Here is a 16451-nt window from a genome sequence, read left to right as displayed (position 1 = left end):
AGCCCAGCTCTCGGGGGCTCCCGGACCAGCCTCAGGCCTGGCCCGTTACCGTGTCCTGCCTGATGATCCCTGGACCATCGATCGGCCCCGCTGCAGTAACCGCCCCTGCTCTGCTCGCCTGCCTCTGACAGAGTGGGGCTGTGCCCCGCTGGTGGGGTCACCGCTCAGCTCGCCTTGGGGTGCCCTCGGCTCCCGGCTCACCCACCCTGAGGGAGCAGTGCCACCCTTGCTGCTCTCTGATGTTTTGCATCCAAGTTCCGAGAGCCTGAAAACACAGGTTCATTTTAGAAAAGCGATCTCGTCACGCTACAGTTGCTGTGCCACTGGTTGGCTTTTATAAAGCAACATTTATATTTGCATTTCAGAGGAAACTTATGTACAGTGTTCAGTACGATTGGTATCGCCCGTAGTCTCCATTTAAATCAGAATTCATCCCTACAGCCCAGCTCCACCAAGGCCTGCCTCCACAGTGGTTATTTAGGGTGTAGTTCCATGTCAGGGTTACGCCGCTCTATTTGCATTGCTGCTAAAGAGGACTCCTGCCCTCCTCCTCTGCCACACACCGCTGCTCCCTCAGCTCGCATCCTGATCTCATGGAAGACGAGCTGATCAAAAGCGTGAATAGATCCTGCGTGAGCAGTGAGCTGATGTGAACCACAGGCAGTCACACAGCTGTGTAGATCTGGCACGAGAAAGGGGACAGGAATGCATACCTGGGGGTGTGAGAAGGGGACTGACTGTCTGTAGTTCACTGCATTAGGGATAGTGTGAAACCGTATATTTGAGGTCAAGTTACATCAGGCAGCTGAGACAATCTGCCAAAAAGAGGACTTCTTACTTCCCATCTTACTCCTTCCTCACGCACAGCGTTTCCCCGACTGTTCATTCCTGGGACTTGCCAGACTCCGCTGAGCTGATTCAATGCACTAACTTCGCAGAAAAACAGCCATTTAGCCTTGTCTTCTGCTGGACTGGTGAACTGATTTGGCTTACAGTGGAGTCTAGCAAGCACCAGAGACAACAAAAGGTAAGCAACACAAGTGGGAGTGAAACTGCCCCTTGTAGTATCCACGAGTCATTAATCCAACTTTGGATGCCTCTTACCTTTTTGGAGAAGTTGCAGGCAACATTGCTCCATTTCCCTGCATTCTGCCCTATATTCCTGATCCCCTCCTTCCACTGGTATGTATCTATTGGGGCATGGGGTTGGGTTTTTTCAGCTGAGTTACCTTTCTGAGCAGCTCACCGAGTCTTTGGAGCTGGCAAAGAGAAGCAGTAAGGAAACAGTGAGAGGTGGCAGATGTAGGACTACCCCTTCCCACAGCAGTGAGCTGCTCTGTTGGCTGAGCTGATCTTGTCCCACCACACCAATGCAAAGGCCAGGATGGAGAGCACGTTCTTCCTCCCACAAATCTGTGACCATTGTATCATCACTGGGATTACAGCAGTTCTGAGAACAAATTTAGGCAACCACCTTATTCAATGACAAAGTACTCTACAATGCCACTGTTGGCAGAAAAAAGTAAACAAATAATTGCAAATATGCAATTAATACTCTCAGAACAATTCAACACAGCTGCTGACCATCTTCCTATGACAGCTTTTGCTGTCATCAAGTTACTCACTGAGTGGGTGCATCCAGGCCAGCTGAGCCTGCGGCTAACTAATCTTACTTCCTCCTCCTACCCCGCTTTGCAATCTTATAAAAGTCTTACTGCAATTACAATGCTATTTCAAACCTCAGATTCTTTATTTTGTATAAAAGCATTTTTATATTTTGGTCAAGTAGTGTAGAAATTCTGTTCAACAGCAAAAAAACCCAGATGTCCATCCATACACATACAGAACAAATTCTCACAGTAATATCTAGATTTTATATTAAACATGTTCTTCAGTCAATCCGAGTATTTTACAAGAGTCATCATGATCCCTGTGTGCAAATGGGGAAACTGAGGCACGGAGTGCAGTGTTTTTCACTTAGCACTAATTGTAAGAGTCACTGGAAAATTTCTGAATTATCTTAACTGGCAGTACTGGGTGAAACTGTACTGAGAGAAGAAAAAACCCCACCAGTTATACGTTTTACCAATTTAGGACATCAGAATGGGACACTGTGAGTAGGAGCCCCCACTGTAGCAAATAACTTTTGATTATTTTTTTTTTTTCATTAAGTGGCTGTTTGAACTACAGTAATCAACAAGAACACAAATTATTTAGGCTGCATATAACCACTACAAGCATTTTAGGTTTGTCATTTGTTACTTGTAGTTGCAGCTTGACTCCTTACCAGTAACTGGATGGACCAGTGATGAGATGGCATGTGATCTGCTAAAGAATGAAGATAGCCTATTGACATAAGTGTTGACATTTACTCTGCGTGTTTACAGGTTGATGTAAAACATATAAATCTGTCTGGCAACAGCATAACTTGAGAAGATTTGAGAATTAAGACCATAACCAGACTACAGTGTCTCATTAGAAATTCATATCCTAAATTTATACAATAATCTCACAAAGATTAAGATATGTTATTTCAGGAGTGAAGGTTTATCCATCTCCACTGTTAAGACACCACCTTTGCAACAAAAGAAACACATCCATTCACAAATTCAGTTTCACTTCTTGGTATGCTTGTATAGTACCTTTTCTACTCCATCTTTAAAGGAAACAAAGGAAATGAAATGCTTTTTTTTTCTGGAAGATTTTGAAACATTAGTTTATATGGAAAAATAAATATTTATTATATGCAGTTTGCTAATGAACAGCCTGAATGATCGTACTATGAAACATTTTCCTAAATATGCCGCTGCGGCAAAAGAGCTAGAATAGCCAAGCCCCAATTTTCCATTTCCCACAACAGGGAGGGGAGTGAGAGTGTGTGTGTGTGTGTGTGTGTGTGTGTGTGTGTGTGTGTGTGTGTGTGTAACTGCTTACACAAAACCCACGCCAACCCAATTGCCAGCTCTGATTTATAAATTTGTTCTTCTCAAACAGAGCCAACCAACGTAGTCCTGCCCTCATTACTACACAGCATTTGTTGCCTAACTATAGGGCAACTGTTTTAACAGTTAGAATATTTCCTGGACAAGTTTGTAACTGACAGTTTGAGTAAGAACAGATGATGTTGTTTCTTCAGCCAGAGAGCAACCTAGAAACAAAACCTTCCAGGTTTTTAAAGACATGAAATCCCAGAGGTCTGCAACCCATCACAGTTAGTGCCTCCACAGTATCCCTGCAGCTAATGGAGAGAACAACCTCCTTTTTGTTGAACCAATATAGAGTGAGCAGCTCCTCTCCTCTTCGCTGTCTACAACCTGCTGAAGCAAGCACAGCCGTTGGCAGTTATTAATAACCCCATCTGCAGACATGCTGGAGAAGTCTGTAGTCACGCTTCTGAGCTGTCCTGAAGCGATTCCCGTCTCCCTACCAGAAAGTTGTAATCCATCAGAACATGCTTCTAAGAATAGACTTGCAGAACATTATGTGTCAAGGAGGGGGTAGACCTCATCTAGAAAATCTTTTTATAGAAACCATCTAAAAATAGCCTGGAAGCTTAACAGGGAATGTGGTTTCATTTAAAAAAAAAATAAAACCAAAGTTCTGCAGTACCTTCAATTGCAACCTTTAGAACCAAGATTTAAGTTACAAGATTTGCCATTACAGTGATGTTTTAAAAGCACACATTTCCAGAATAAAACCATTACAGGAATATCCACAGATTATCTCTAATTTAAGACTGATTATGCAGTGAGGGTATAAAATCAGGCAATCTGAAAAAATCTAGTGAAAGCTGTTTTGTGAATCAAGATTCCAGAGGGCTGTCAAGTCTTCGCTGCCGGGGAGTTCACACAAGAGACAGAAGGTTGCTAACAATTTCTGATGAACACTGAAAGTGATACTCCATTGCAGTGACGTGAAAGAGAAGACTAAAGATGCAGCACTAAGCAACAGATACCAGTAATCCTCCTGGTAGCTGCCCTCCTGTCTGGAATTAGAAATTCCCCCCAGAGAACCACGTAGCACTTGCTACGTGGAAAAAAAAAAAAAAAAAAAAAAACAAAACAAACAAACAAACAAAAAAAAACAACAAAAAAACAGTAATTGGAAACAAACAGTACCAACTGGCATGTGATGCAAGGTTTATTAAAAACAAAACAAAAACAAAAAACCCCACCAAACTTAAAATTCAAGACCTTCTGCTGTTCTTTACAATCTCATTGATGAATTAGCTCATTAGCTGTTAACAGCTGAATACCACCAACCTATAAAATCCCACCATTGGAAGACTGTTGGTCACATTCATTAGTAACATCAGAAACTCTACTTTTTCAAACTTGTGTCTGAGAAGAGACCACACATACCTGTGAGTATGTTTCTGTAGGCGGTTCTCAGAAAATACATATGGCACTGAAGACTAAAAAAAATTGTCTTGATAAAAGCAAATACATTGATATAGGAAAGAGTAATGTAGGAGCACCGCATAAGGCTTATATTGCAGTGATGACTAATACCCTCAAGCATATCAAGATCTAGTATTTTTTACGGAGAGGGCAATTTTCTAAGGCGCTAGTGAAAGGATTTTAAAAAATAATTTTTCTAACAGATGCTGCTCAATATAGAGAACATAAGTTAAAAAAAATGTGTCTTACACTGGAAGCAGGTTCGATTTGCAGTGGTCTCCAGTTGTGAAGGGAGTTCATTTCAAGGTTTGCACTGGACAGCAAAGAATTTTTGTCTCCTGCATGGATGAACAATATCCTTTTGAGAAAGCATCTAAGAATCTGAGGTGTCAACCGCAGTCATCATCATCATCACTGAGTTTAGGCAATCTTTTAAAGGAGATATGACAACTAAGTCATGAGCACCTTTGAGACATGTCAGAGAAGCCTTATTTTCACTTAATATTTCATAGGGAACTAGAACAAGGCTTAACGTGCTTGTGTCACAGGTCCATGCACAAACGCACACAGGTAGCACACGTGACAGTGTTCTGTGCCGAGGCACCGTCGCTCTGTCACACTGAGGCCATCCAGGAGAAAGGCAAGAGTCTTGAGCAGCAGTTCCCCCATTGTCACAATCTGCTCCTGGTCATAAACTCGGCAAGAACCACTTTGAAGTAACTGTTTATCCCCTCCATGCCTATGGAAAAGATATTCCTGAAGATCACTCCTTAAATGTAGTTTCACTCCTTTCATTCAATTTCCAGACCATACTTGTTTCAGACAGTTTATAACCATTTATTTATTTTTGTTAACACTGTCCTTGAGCTTCAAATCTTCAACATGTTTTCTTTGTCCATCAGTAAAACTTGTGTTCAGCTTCAAAAGGCAGTTCTTCATCCAAGGGCTGCCCTCGTTCTAGTACAAGGATTTCCTTGTGGGAATAATAAGCTGGTACACAGCAGAAGATAGGCAGAACCGTGCTGCTTTTGTTTGGTGCCTGAGCCCAGATCAGACCCCTCTGTAGCTGCACACAGAAACCTGATGGGAATGTAGGAGGAAGCTGATTTCCACAAATGTGGAGCTGTCTTATAGTGGAGATGTGACCTCCCACCTTGGCTGCATCTCTCCAAATAGCATGTAAAACATTTTGGCCCATCTCTGCCCCCTCTCTCTATGGCTTAACTGAATCTAATATCGCAAGAAAACCCAGAGTGGATGTTTTCCACCTCCCATTGTCAGGAAAAACAAAAATAAACCTTTGCCACTGCTAATGGGAATGATCAGGTCTTGACTAGTGATTTCTGGCTACACTCCTGCTACACTTCTGGAAGTTATCTGCGTAACTAGAATTCTGCTGCTACGGAACAAAGTCAGAAATTGCTGAAATTGTGAGGCTTCCACTGATGACTGTGTGAAATTTCTGTACCACAGCCAACAACCAGAAAAGATGCAATGGTTTGAAGATATCTGGAAGGGGCTGCAGCCTTTTCAGGAGGCATTATCATCTAAGACTCTCCAAAAGAGTAATTCTGTGGAAGGAATCAAGACACAGGTGACTGATGTGACTGACTTAGAGATGCTTCTTGGGCGTGTGAAAGCCTACAGCGCTGGAGCTATTTCAGGTACTAGAGCAGCAGGACTGATAATTGTTTTTTTATTTCTACTTCTTGTCTTTTGTCAATGTTGCGTAAATATAACACTGCTTTTGAAGCAGTTTGCTACTCAGGTCTCTGAAAGAAGCAAATCAAGAAGCCCCAGAGCAGCACCGTACCTGGGGCATTCAGGTGAGTTTTCTGCACGCCGTCAATATCTGAAATGTGTTATTTCTTGTACATAAACCCCTGGCGTTCCCCCAAGAAAAGGTGCTACAGGTGGTGCGAAGGTTTGCCAGGCTGCACAGAGCGAGCTCCTGCAGACCGCGCAGGCACTGCCGCGCAGCCGCGCCCCCCCCCGGCCGTCCCGCCCGCCGCCTCCCGCCGCGCCGCGGGAAGCGGAAGGGCGCGCGGTGCCGCTTCCGCCGCCGCGGCCGCTGCGGGGCGGCGGGGGCCGCGCAGGTGGGTGCGCGCTGCGCTGCGCGGTGCTGCGCGGTGCCGGGGCCCGGGCCCGGGCGTTGCGCGCTGCTCCGCGCCGGGAGAGCGCGCCTGTCCGCGGGCCGGGCCGGGCCGGGCCGGGCCGGGCCGGGGTGCGGCCGCGGGTCCCGCTGCGCGGCGCTCCCCGGCCCCCGGTTTGTGGTTAAGGACGCGGCGGGGCCGGGCGGGGCCGGGGGCCGCAGGCCGGGCCTCCTAAAGGGGCCGGGGGCAGAGGGTTTGTACTTTCAGAGGGGTTAAATCGCTGTGTTTCGCACTCTGCTTCCCTTTATTTTTTAATAACCCGGAGATCTGTTTTTATGACGGCTACTCTCGTGCTTTCTTTGACGGATTAACTTCTTTTTAATTTTTTTAAGCTAAATATTTTCTTTAATAATAGAAGTGTCAGGTTTCGTATTCCTGCTTGTTGCTGGCAGGCCTCTGAGAGTTTTCTGTGTGCTGTCTCAGGGGTGGGAATGCCCCGATTTAAGCGGTCCTGGTCCTTGAGGTGAGGCCAAGAACGGGCTGGTCCTTGGACCCTGCCCTTTGAGGAGGCGGTCGGGGTCCGCCGTACTCCTCTCACCCCTTTCGCTAACGAGCTCTCAGAGGCAGGGCGTGAGCAGCTCCGGAGATGCTGCGTTAGTGTTCTCTAACTTCAGCAGCACTTACCCCAGGTAAAGAAAATGATGAACAGTTATTTGTTGAAACTGGAAAATGTGCGCTTCTAGTGATGTTCTGAAGAGCTGTATACGAATCAGTCTTAAAGAGGTCTTGTTTCTTTTATATCTTTTTGCAAGTGTGTCTTTAAACTGTCTCTAGTTACGGATTTTTAAGCATCGTTACAAGTTTTTCTTTGAAACTTTTTCTGTAGACAAAACTTAAGATGTTTATGTGTCTTTCTGCTTCTCTGAAATTTGGAGTAATGTTTAAGGTATTTTAAATGGTAATTCATAGCTTTTAGGTATATTGCCCTTGAGATGGATTGAAACCAACTGCATCTAGACAGTTGTTACAGCAGGCGTTATTTATAAGTACTTCTGGTTTTATACTGCACCATGATATTTACATTGTGAACAAGAAAAGCACGTTTCAGGAATAATTCTGTGGAGCCTGCAGAAGGAAGGGTGCAAAACTTAGGTAGGTGAGTACCAGTAGAAAACCTGTGAGACGACCCAAGTTTGGAAGCTTTTTTTAAAGTTAATGATGTACCTTCAAAGAGTACCTCTCAGTAAGTAAAGTCTCGTACCACATATGACTGTTAATGAGGTAGGTGCTAGTATGATAAATAATACAGACTTATAAACAATTGACAAATAGTGAAGAATATACTGCACAAATGTTATTTATCCTTAAGATATTAGAGACATCAAATTATCAGTCTTTTGTACCCTGAACAGTTATGAAACTGGTTTCTTCCAGAGAGTGTTCTGCAGAAAAAAAGAATACAGTGTCTGTTTGAGTTCCATCTTGTCCGGGACTGGTTTCCTCTCTGCTGTCAGCATGGCAGCATCGCTTAGAACTCTGTGGTCCAGCTGCTTTCGGATGCGTTCAGCAGCAACCTCTAAGCAGGCCCCACTGCAGAGTAAGTAGCGATGAAACTGTAGAAGTCCTATATTAAAATCTGTTATTTGAGAGCCTCTTTCCTGTTGTTTTTAAAGTAATGGAAGCATGGAAGTGAATTTTTATTTGAACAGAATCAATCTGATATTCTGTGTTCTCTGCTAATAATTAAAGGATATATTGATTTTTTTTTTCTTTTAAAGCTTCTGTGGTCCACATATGACACTCCTAATCTATTAATTAGCTTGTAAATACCACCCCCTCTTACCACTGATTATATTTGAAGATTTAAACTTATTTTTTCAGACTTACAAAGAGTGGTGAGAAAAAGCTACAGTAAAATCTTATTACAGAGAACAGTGAACAGAGAACAAGTGAAAACAGGCAATGTTATTTCTTAAACTTTTGTTCATGTTTTAGATCTCAGTAGAAAGATATAGATGAGATCGTAAAGGTGGTACAAAAGACAGGAATTGAGAAAATATAATGGACATGTTACATTTCAGAGGTTAGTGGGCGAGGAGGGGAAAGAAATACGAACTATTTGCAGTAATATTTTACCAGAACTCAACTTCTTAATAACCAAGAATGGTTTAATTGTAAGAACTGAAGCATGGAAGTGCTAACAGAAAATCTAAATTTTAGAATTTTATATCTAAAATATATATATGTAAATGTATTGGCTAGATCTGAATTTAAGAATTTTACATTTAAAATACTTCAGAGAGGGAAATTTTCTTGTTTTTTTTTTTTAGCTTTCCTAATTTTGACACACTGAATATTCTCCCCTTCCATTATAAACAGGCAAGAAAAATCCTATTTGTACTAAAACTAAAGACAGGCTACATAAAATAACATGTCAGAAAAAAGTTGAAAACTTTGTATGACTTATTTGAAAACAGAAGGCTCGTAACGTGCTTAGACATAGTTCTCGTGATCGTAATTTAGTTCTTCAAGTGTAGTGGTAGAAGAGGCTTCACTGGACTCAGAAACTTACAGGTGATTTTGTGTCAGGTTCTGTCCGTAAAGGAAGGGGTTTGCCATTAAAGTCAACTACAGGCACCTCCCAGGCCCATTTTAGGCATGCATGCCTACGTGCTTGTGTAAGGCAGGGTGCCTGTGGTATGGTTCCTATATGAGGGACTGTTACACTTACATACTTTATGTTAGGTTTACAGTTGGACACGATGATCTTAAAGGTCTTTTCCAACCTAAATGATTATATGAAAAAAACAGGAATGAAAGCGTGAGAAAATTCCGCTGGAAGGGCCTTTGGGTGATCTGTGGTCCGACCTCCTGCTCAAAGCAGGCTCAATTGCACCAGGTCACTCAGGGCTTTGTCCTGCTGGGTCTTTGAAACCTCCAAGGACAGAGGCTGCACAAACCTGCCTGGGCCCCGATCCCACTCTTGGCTGTCCTCATGAGGAAAACAGTTCTCTGCAGATCCAGTCAGAGCCTCTCATTTCAATTTACGGGTGTTGTTTCATGTCCTCCCACCGTGCAGCACTGTGAACAGACTGGCTTCCTCTCCTCAGTAACCCCAATCCTCATACACAGTCACTGGGGGCTGCTGGTAGGTCTCTCCCAAAACCGCCTCTGCCCCAGGCTCCAGCCAGCTCCAATCCCGCAGCTTCTCCCCACAGGGCAGGTGCGGCAGCCCCTGACCACCTGGTGAACCTTTGCTGGAGTCATTCGAGTTTGTCTTTTCTTAAAGGGCCTCAGACTGGCCGTAGTGTCTAGATGTGGTCTAGCAGGTGCTGAATGGAAGGAGATGATCCCTTCCCTCAGTCCACTTAGTACAGTCCCGCGTGCTGTTTGCCTTCTTTATTGCTGTGAATGAAATTATGATCTTCCCTCTCAGTCATAAGGTGTAGTGTTATTTACTCATATAAAGGATATGCTCTAATGGTGAAATCTATAGGTATTTTGTTTATACTGTGATTTTTCTTAGGAGAACAATACAATTGGAAAGGTAAACAGAGGCAATAGCTACCTAAATACTGTATTCTTTTGCTTGCACTATAATCTGTGTACTAAAGTGAACTTCTATTTAGACAGTATTTGGGTTTTGTTAATCTAAACCCAAGTAGTATTATAATCCCTGATTAAAACAGAATGGAACAAGAATGTAAACATCCTTAAATTCGGCACAGCTCTGTTTTTAATGTTCTTTATGTGGTTTTTTTTTTTGCAGATGGAGCTGTGTATCATGCTTGCCATAAATCCACTTACTCAGTCCTCCCTGAAGACTACAATTGGTACTTAAACGTGCTTTGTTGCGTGGCCTTTTCATGTAACGTTTATTCCAGGGCTACTTTCTCTGTCATGAAATTGTCGTATAATGGTATCAAATATATCTTCTGCCACTTTTGGAGATACATAAATATCTCCATATATCTATATATATGTAATAATTTTAACTAAAGTACTGGTTCCAATCATAATGATTGTGAAGTTAGTATTTAAAACAATGAGTGTAATGAAAAGTCATGCAGGACTCATTCTAAATGTGGTGATGAGCCCAGTACCCCATCAGATTTGTTTGTGGAAGAGCAAAAGTAGCTAAAAGCAGTCATTTTCACTGACGCTTGTCATTAAGACAAAGTCCAGGTTTTTTTGTGCTGCTGCACAGGGAACTTGAGTAGAAACCGGAAAAGATGATACAAATATAGTGAGCAATACAGCATCCATGTCATACAAGGTTTTAGGAAGCTAACGTGTCATGGAAGTTAATAGGAAGGAAGGTGAGAAGACAGTCATACTCTCTTGGGGAACCTCTCAGTAGGACTTACTGTTCGTCATGCTCATCATCTTTTACCAAATATAAAAGTTGGAACCCCAAATAGACATTTGTTGCTTGTTCTTTCTTTTGTAGGTGCCATACTTCTCATAAAGGCATCTTGTCCTAGAGATAATTATCCCCAACTGTTGCTACAGATTTATATGCAGTTATTCAAAGTGTTAAAGATTTTTTTTTCCAATCCATATTTCCAGCTATCTTTACTTTATTTTAGCCCTTTTTTTCTTCTCAAGCAAAAAAAAAACAAAAAAACCCAAAACAAAACAAACTATGAAGATGTCTAGGGTGGGGTGGGGGGGAGAGGGGGAAGAAAAGGAAGTTTAGGTGATGTATTTGTGGCCCTTTTTTTATAAGGGTTTATATTATAGAAGATTCTTAAGAATTCATAAACACAGGATCAGATCTGGTTTTCTTTGGGACTCGGGCTGCTCAGCATTTCTGAAACTTGTAAGAGATATATTTGAATGCAAATTTTTATTTTTATAGCAAAGTGGAACTTGCAGTGACATCAGATTTGAAGACAATTGTCTGCTACCACCCTTCGCTTGAGATTCCATACGAGCATACAAAAGTATGTCCAAATGTACACATTTGTATTTCTTACTCTTGTAAAGGCATAAGCAGTTCATAATTTTGAGTCTTTGGGGCATCTTTTTAAAATTTTAAATACTGAGGTACTTTTTAGTACCTGATTAACATGTGTGTGAAGTAAATGAATGATGAATATAGCTGCTTGCCATGAGGAGGACCTTATTCTTAGTTGAATTGTGGGAAAGTTGCAGAGTAAGAAATGTTCAGGTGCCATGGCGTATGGTGACTCAAATAGAATTAAATGAGGCACTCAGTTACTTGTGCACTGCAGAGAAAACTAGTGTCTGAGTGTACTCCTCAGAGAGGGTGTTTGAAATGCAGGTTATAGTTTACGTGTCCTGCTATGTACAGATGCAGCAGTCTGGGCAAGAGGATAGAAAGTGCTGCCGTTTTCAACTCGAGCTTTAAATTCCATTCAGTGCTTCAGATTCATAACTGCCAGAAAAAACTTTAAATATTTTTTTTTCTATCAGTAGTACTTTCAGTGTGTTTTTTACACTGACAAAAGTAAGTCTAGATAAACTTTTCTAGTGTACTTTTTTTGTTTCCATTTCCAGTTCTCACGTGCTAGTAAAATATTGCAAATGGTAGCTACATTGCTGAAGTAGCCAATGTGAAAATTCTTTATTGAAAACTGAAAACATTTTAGCACTCTGCCTGCAAGTTACATATTGGTATTTGAAAATTTATCAGTTGCACATCTCAGGAAAAACAGATGTAAAAGACTAAACCAGGGAAAAATACTTGTAATGCTGCTAGTAGTTAGGTTTCAGGTTGAGAACAAACATCTTGGTCTTAGCAGATGCACAAATAATTAAGAAGTGACATTCTTCTCCAAGGTACAAATCATCTAGAAGATTTTCTAGCGATGATTGTCACTATGAATAAATCGCTAAATAGGAATAGTATGAGTACTTTTGTACTGGTAGAACTGAGGTTTATGATTCAGCTAGTGAATTGTAAGGATGAGATCAGCCATAGTGATGACAGCAGTGCTGATTTTAGGGGCAGGGTAATCAGCTGTAGCACCTGGGGTAATTAGAAGTTTCTCGGCATCTGCCCTGCAGTGGGGTGGGTTTGGTGGGGGTGGGGATGGAGGGGTGTGTGGTAAACAGCCTTTACCATTACAGGCATTCTTCTATATTCCGTTGGTTTCAGCTATTAAGAGTAAATTGTAATGCTATCTATGTAGCCCGGCACTTTGATTTTTCTCAGAAAAAAGGAGAAAAAGAAAATATATACACTACTGTTTTTATAGCCCATACCACGGCCAGATCCAGTGAATAATAAAGAAGAAACCCTTGATCAAGTTTTGAAATCCAGACTGAATGAAAAAGAGCTAAAGAATGATAGCGGTCCTACAATTGAAGAGCTCAGCAAAATGTTTTACACAACAAAACATCGTTGGTATCCTGTGGGACAGTAAGTATTTTGTTTTCAAGGGAAATAAAGGAATAATTTAATGACCGTATTCAACCTGGGGTGAGTCATGTGAGACATAGTGTTAGCACATGAGCTACTACATGAAATATTAAATGCTGCGTTTTGTAAATGGAAGACTCTATTTCATAAGGGTTTTTTTAACACTGCCCCTTTGGTAGCCTTTGCAAATTTTTTTGTAAAATATGTCACAGAGTAGAAATTTCTCATACCATCTAGTTAGCTACGAGTTCAGGTGATTTACTAAAGTTGCGTAAGAGAATCTAGTTTATAAAATACCCTCAATGGACATAACCAAATACAGCTTGGAAACATGTATTGTCTATACCTTAACAACTTTTCAGAAAAAATGGGATGATTCTCAGGCTTAAGAGTAGTAGAGGGTTTTTATTGGAATGGTGAAAAGTGCACCCTGGTGTGCCTTGTGAGAAAGACAGGAGGTGGAAAGTTGCAAATATGCATGACTGAGCTTAAAGAGGAACTATATACATTCAGATATACCCCTGGAAACAAATGCCATTCTAGTTTGTGTTACTCCTTTTCAGTTAATGTTACTACATTTTTTGGTAGCTGCAAATTTTATAGCTATGGAGACTTTATACAGGCTTTTTTTTTTTTTTCCCACAGAAAACTTTTTAATTGCTGTGTTTTGGGAGTAGATAAAAGGAATGAAATGGTAGAACTTTCTATGGCCAGAGGGTAGCTGTCACTTTAATGAGCATCAAACAGGATCTTCATTGTTTTAGTGTGGGCAATTAAGAGGAAAGTAGGGATCATTTTTTGTTGTGAAGAGTTTGTTTTTTAGTTTGTCTGCAAAATATTACACTATTGAATGTACAGTCTGGCATAACTCCTTTAAACATCAAGCGTCTTTGTTCTGTAGCAATCATTTTAGCCAAAGGAAAAGCTGACCATGTAATAAAATTAACTTCACACAAAGGATTAAGAATAAGCAGCAGCCTTTGTACTTACTCGGCTGTAGAACTGATTGGATTATTGCGTGCTTGTAGCAGATGTAGCAGTAGAAATGAGTAGCATTATGTAACTCCACAAACAACAGAGATGACATCTAATGAGTGGTGATGGGTTGTGCTCATGTATCTTGTGTTTTGCTTACGTGTGTAACCTCCAGACCACTCACCAGGGGGAAAAATATCTGGAGAATCAAAGACTGTCCAAAGCTTGTATTCACTGATGCCTTTTTTTCTTCTAGGTATCACAGAAGACGCAGGAATCCTAATCCTCCCAAAGACAGATAATTAAGATAACTTCTTGTTCATCAACACTTTGCTGTTAATCTTTATTAGAAATAAAAATTACAAAGTGAGATGTTTGGCAATTCTATGAGAGTATTATAACTAAAACACACTTGACTAAATTTGACTATTATTTTCTACTTCAGCTAGTTGACAGAAAAACAAAACTGCACTGCTGAAACAAGGAGCCAGCAAAGGCTGTTGCACGGGCAGTGAATGTGCTAGCCTTAGAACTGGATGTAAGGGGTGATGGAGTGCTCTGATTAAACTTAGTCAGGGGCTTATTGTTGGTGAAGTGAATACATAATGTCAAAATGGGAAGTCTGCAACTGGGCATGTTGGAGCTTGGTGTTATTTTGGGGCTAATTTTTTTTTTGTTAGAAATGGAGTAATTGAAAGGCAGGCAAGATTGAATACTGATGTATTAATGAAATAAAGTGTTGATGAAAAATATTGTATGAGGTATTTATGGAAACAGTGAAATAGTTTTGCTTTTTTCTTTATACTTGTAAGATATCTGGTTCCATGTTTTGTTCTACATCAGCCAAATGATTGTATTTAAGGCTACTCTCATGTACTGAAAACTAGACGACTTGGTTAAATTTTAGCTTCCATGGCATAATAACTCACCCTTCTAAGTCACCCACCATTCCCAAATGGCTGACAACTTCTGTGTGCATTTGTAGTTTGGGGGGTGTGTGTTGTTTTTTTCAAACCGTTCAGTGAGGATGCCATGTCTTTATATAAATCAGAATAGCTGCAGCTCAGGGCAGGAAGAGTTCCTTGCCGCAGCAAGGTGATTGGTGAAGACTCCCAGCTCTTTCTGGGGGAAGGACTGGCCCTTTTATATAAAATACTTTGAATTAAAAGAATTTGGTTAGATTCTGTTTCATAGCTTTAGCATTTTGTAGTGCTTACGTGTTTCTGCCCTTATAATTTTCTATGCCATCTAGCAATTTTTTCTTGGGAAAACAAGATTGTTTAGTCTGCAGTTTTAGTCATCATCCTGCTGATAGAGAGGGTTAGCTTGGAACATTGTGCCTCTGCAGAGATCCCAGTGACTTCATTAAGTCTTCTTAGCAGATCCTTATAAATAATCAGAAAATAATTATCCCATATGTGTCATACATTTTGATTGTATTTCCTTTCCTAAGCAACTTGGATAAGATAGGAAGGTTCTTGTTGCTTCTGTTAGTTGTCATTTTGCCAGTGTGATTTATCTACAAATTTTGCTAGAAGTGGAGCACCATGTAAAGTCTCTCATCCTGGTCATTGTTAGTATAAAGGACACTTACTTTTCTAAAGTCATTACTAAATAACCTTTTTTCCTTGAATTTCTTTTAATTGTGAAAAAATTAATGTTGGAGGCATATGAAAAGACTGCCTTTAAATACTTCTGGAAAATTTTACATAAAGCTAGTCTAAGTATTTATCTTGGTGGTATTTTAAAAAAATGCCTTTTTAAATCTGAATGCCAGTTAGCTGATAATGGTTTATCATCGCAGAGCATGAAATAGTTTTGATTATTCTCTCTGTTATGCTTGTAAGATATCTGAGTCCACGTTGAAGCCTACATCAGCCAAGTGATTTTGGCTCCATATTATATGATGTGTTGCTCCCGTGATAACAAACGTGCTATCGCAAAGGAATATTTGTTGTGCCTATGAAAAGGATCACTGCTTACTCTGCAAGTTCAATTGCATGAAAGTAATCTTTTTTGCCTAGAATATAACATTTAAAATATTTTTTAGTAATTTGTAGGACAAGAAATTTTCGTATTTCAGTCAACCAATGATGCCTGGTACTGACACTGGTCCGTAAGGGAGAAGCTTACCTCTCATGTTTTAGAGTTTTATGTTCCCCTGCAGAAAATTGAGCCCCCTTTATTTTTGGAAAGCTGAGACCTCATTTGTCACTGTTTGATTTTTACTCTGGTGTAATGAAAAGATATCCTTGGGTTAACTGAAACTGTCTATTATTTTTCACCCTTCTTCTCCCCAATACTTCTGCTAATTCCTGCCTAATACTATTAAGACATTTTGCTTTACGGAACACTTCCATTCTCACATTTGTCTGTTCTTGCCTGTCAAACCCTATGATCAAACATCCAAAACCACTGTAAAAATGTTGGATTTCTCAATGTTTCTCAAACATTTTTGGATGCTTTTCAGGCATTTTGAGGGCTAAAAAAAAATCCGTGTTGTGCTAGACTGCTATCTTTAAAGTATTTTCTCTTCTGACCAGTTACTGGAAACTGAGTCTAAAACATGTGTTTGCTACATGTACCCTCTGCCAT

General features: G+C 40.7%; 1 protein-coding gene and 1 long non-coding RNA gene across 4 annotated transcripts in view; one reads left to right on the top strand and one right to left on the bottom strand.

The window, feature by feature from the left end:
• Window positions 1–4554: 4554 nt before the first annotated feature.
• Window positions 4555–16451, bottom strand: part of LOC122153377 — a 28755-nt gene continuing 16858 nt past the window's right edge. Inside the window, exon 5 of the long non-coding RNA XR_006165271.1 lies at window positions 4555–4738. This is a non-coding gene — a long non-coding RNA (uncharacterized LOC122153377). The remainder of the gene's footprint in view (window positions 4739–16451) is intronic.
• Window positions 6453–14608, top strand: MRPL42 (mitochondrial ribosomal protein L42). 3 transcript variants are annotated; one of them, XM_042791997.1, is made up of 7 exons: window positions 6475–6496; window positions 6946–7182; window positions 7928–8090; window positions 10263–10326; window positions 11355–11439; window positions 12718–12881; window positions 14113–14608. In XM_042791997.1, the coding sequence occupies exons 3-7, from the start codon at window positions 8009–8011 to the stop codon at window positions 14156–14158; spliced, it is 441 nt and encodes a 146-aa protein (XP_042647931.1). In that variant the 5' UTR covers window positions 6475–6496; window positions 6946–7182; window positions 7928–8008; the 3' UTR covers window positions 14159–14608. The 3 variants fall into 3 exon arrangements, with proteins under 3 accessions (XP_042647932.1, XP_042647931.1, XP_032866154.1); XM_042791998.1 differs by lacking the exon at window positions 6946–7182 and having other exon boundaries at window positions 6453–6496; XM_033010263.2 differs by lacking the exon at window positions 6475–6496 and having other exon boundaries at window positions 6697–7182.

This window comes from Tyto alba, unplaced genomic scaffold (genome assembly GCF_018691265.1).
Source record: "Tyto alba isolate M040663 unplaced genomic scaffold, T.alba_DEE_v4.0 Super-Scaffold_2, whole genome shotgun sequence".
Taxonomy (NCBI): Eukaryota; Metazoa; Chordata; class Aves; order Strigiformes; family Tytonidae; genus Tyto; species Tyto alba.
The sequence above is the reverse complement of the archived record's forward strand: the minus strand, read 5'-3'. Positions and strand labels throughout refer to the sequence as shown.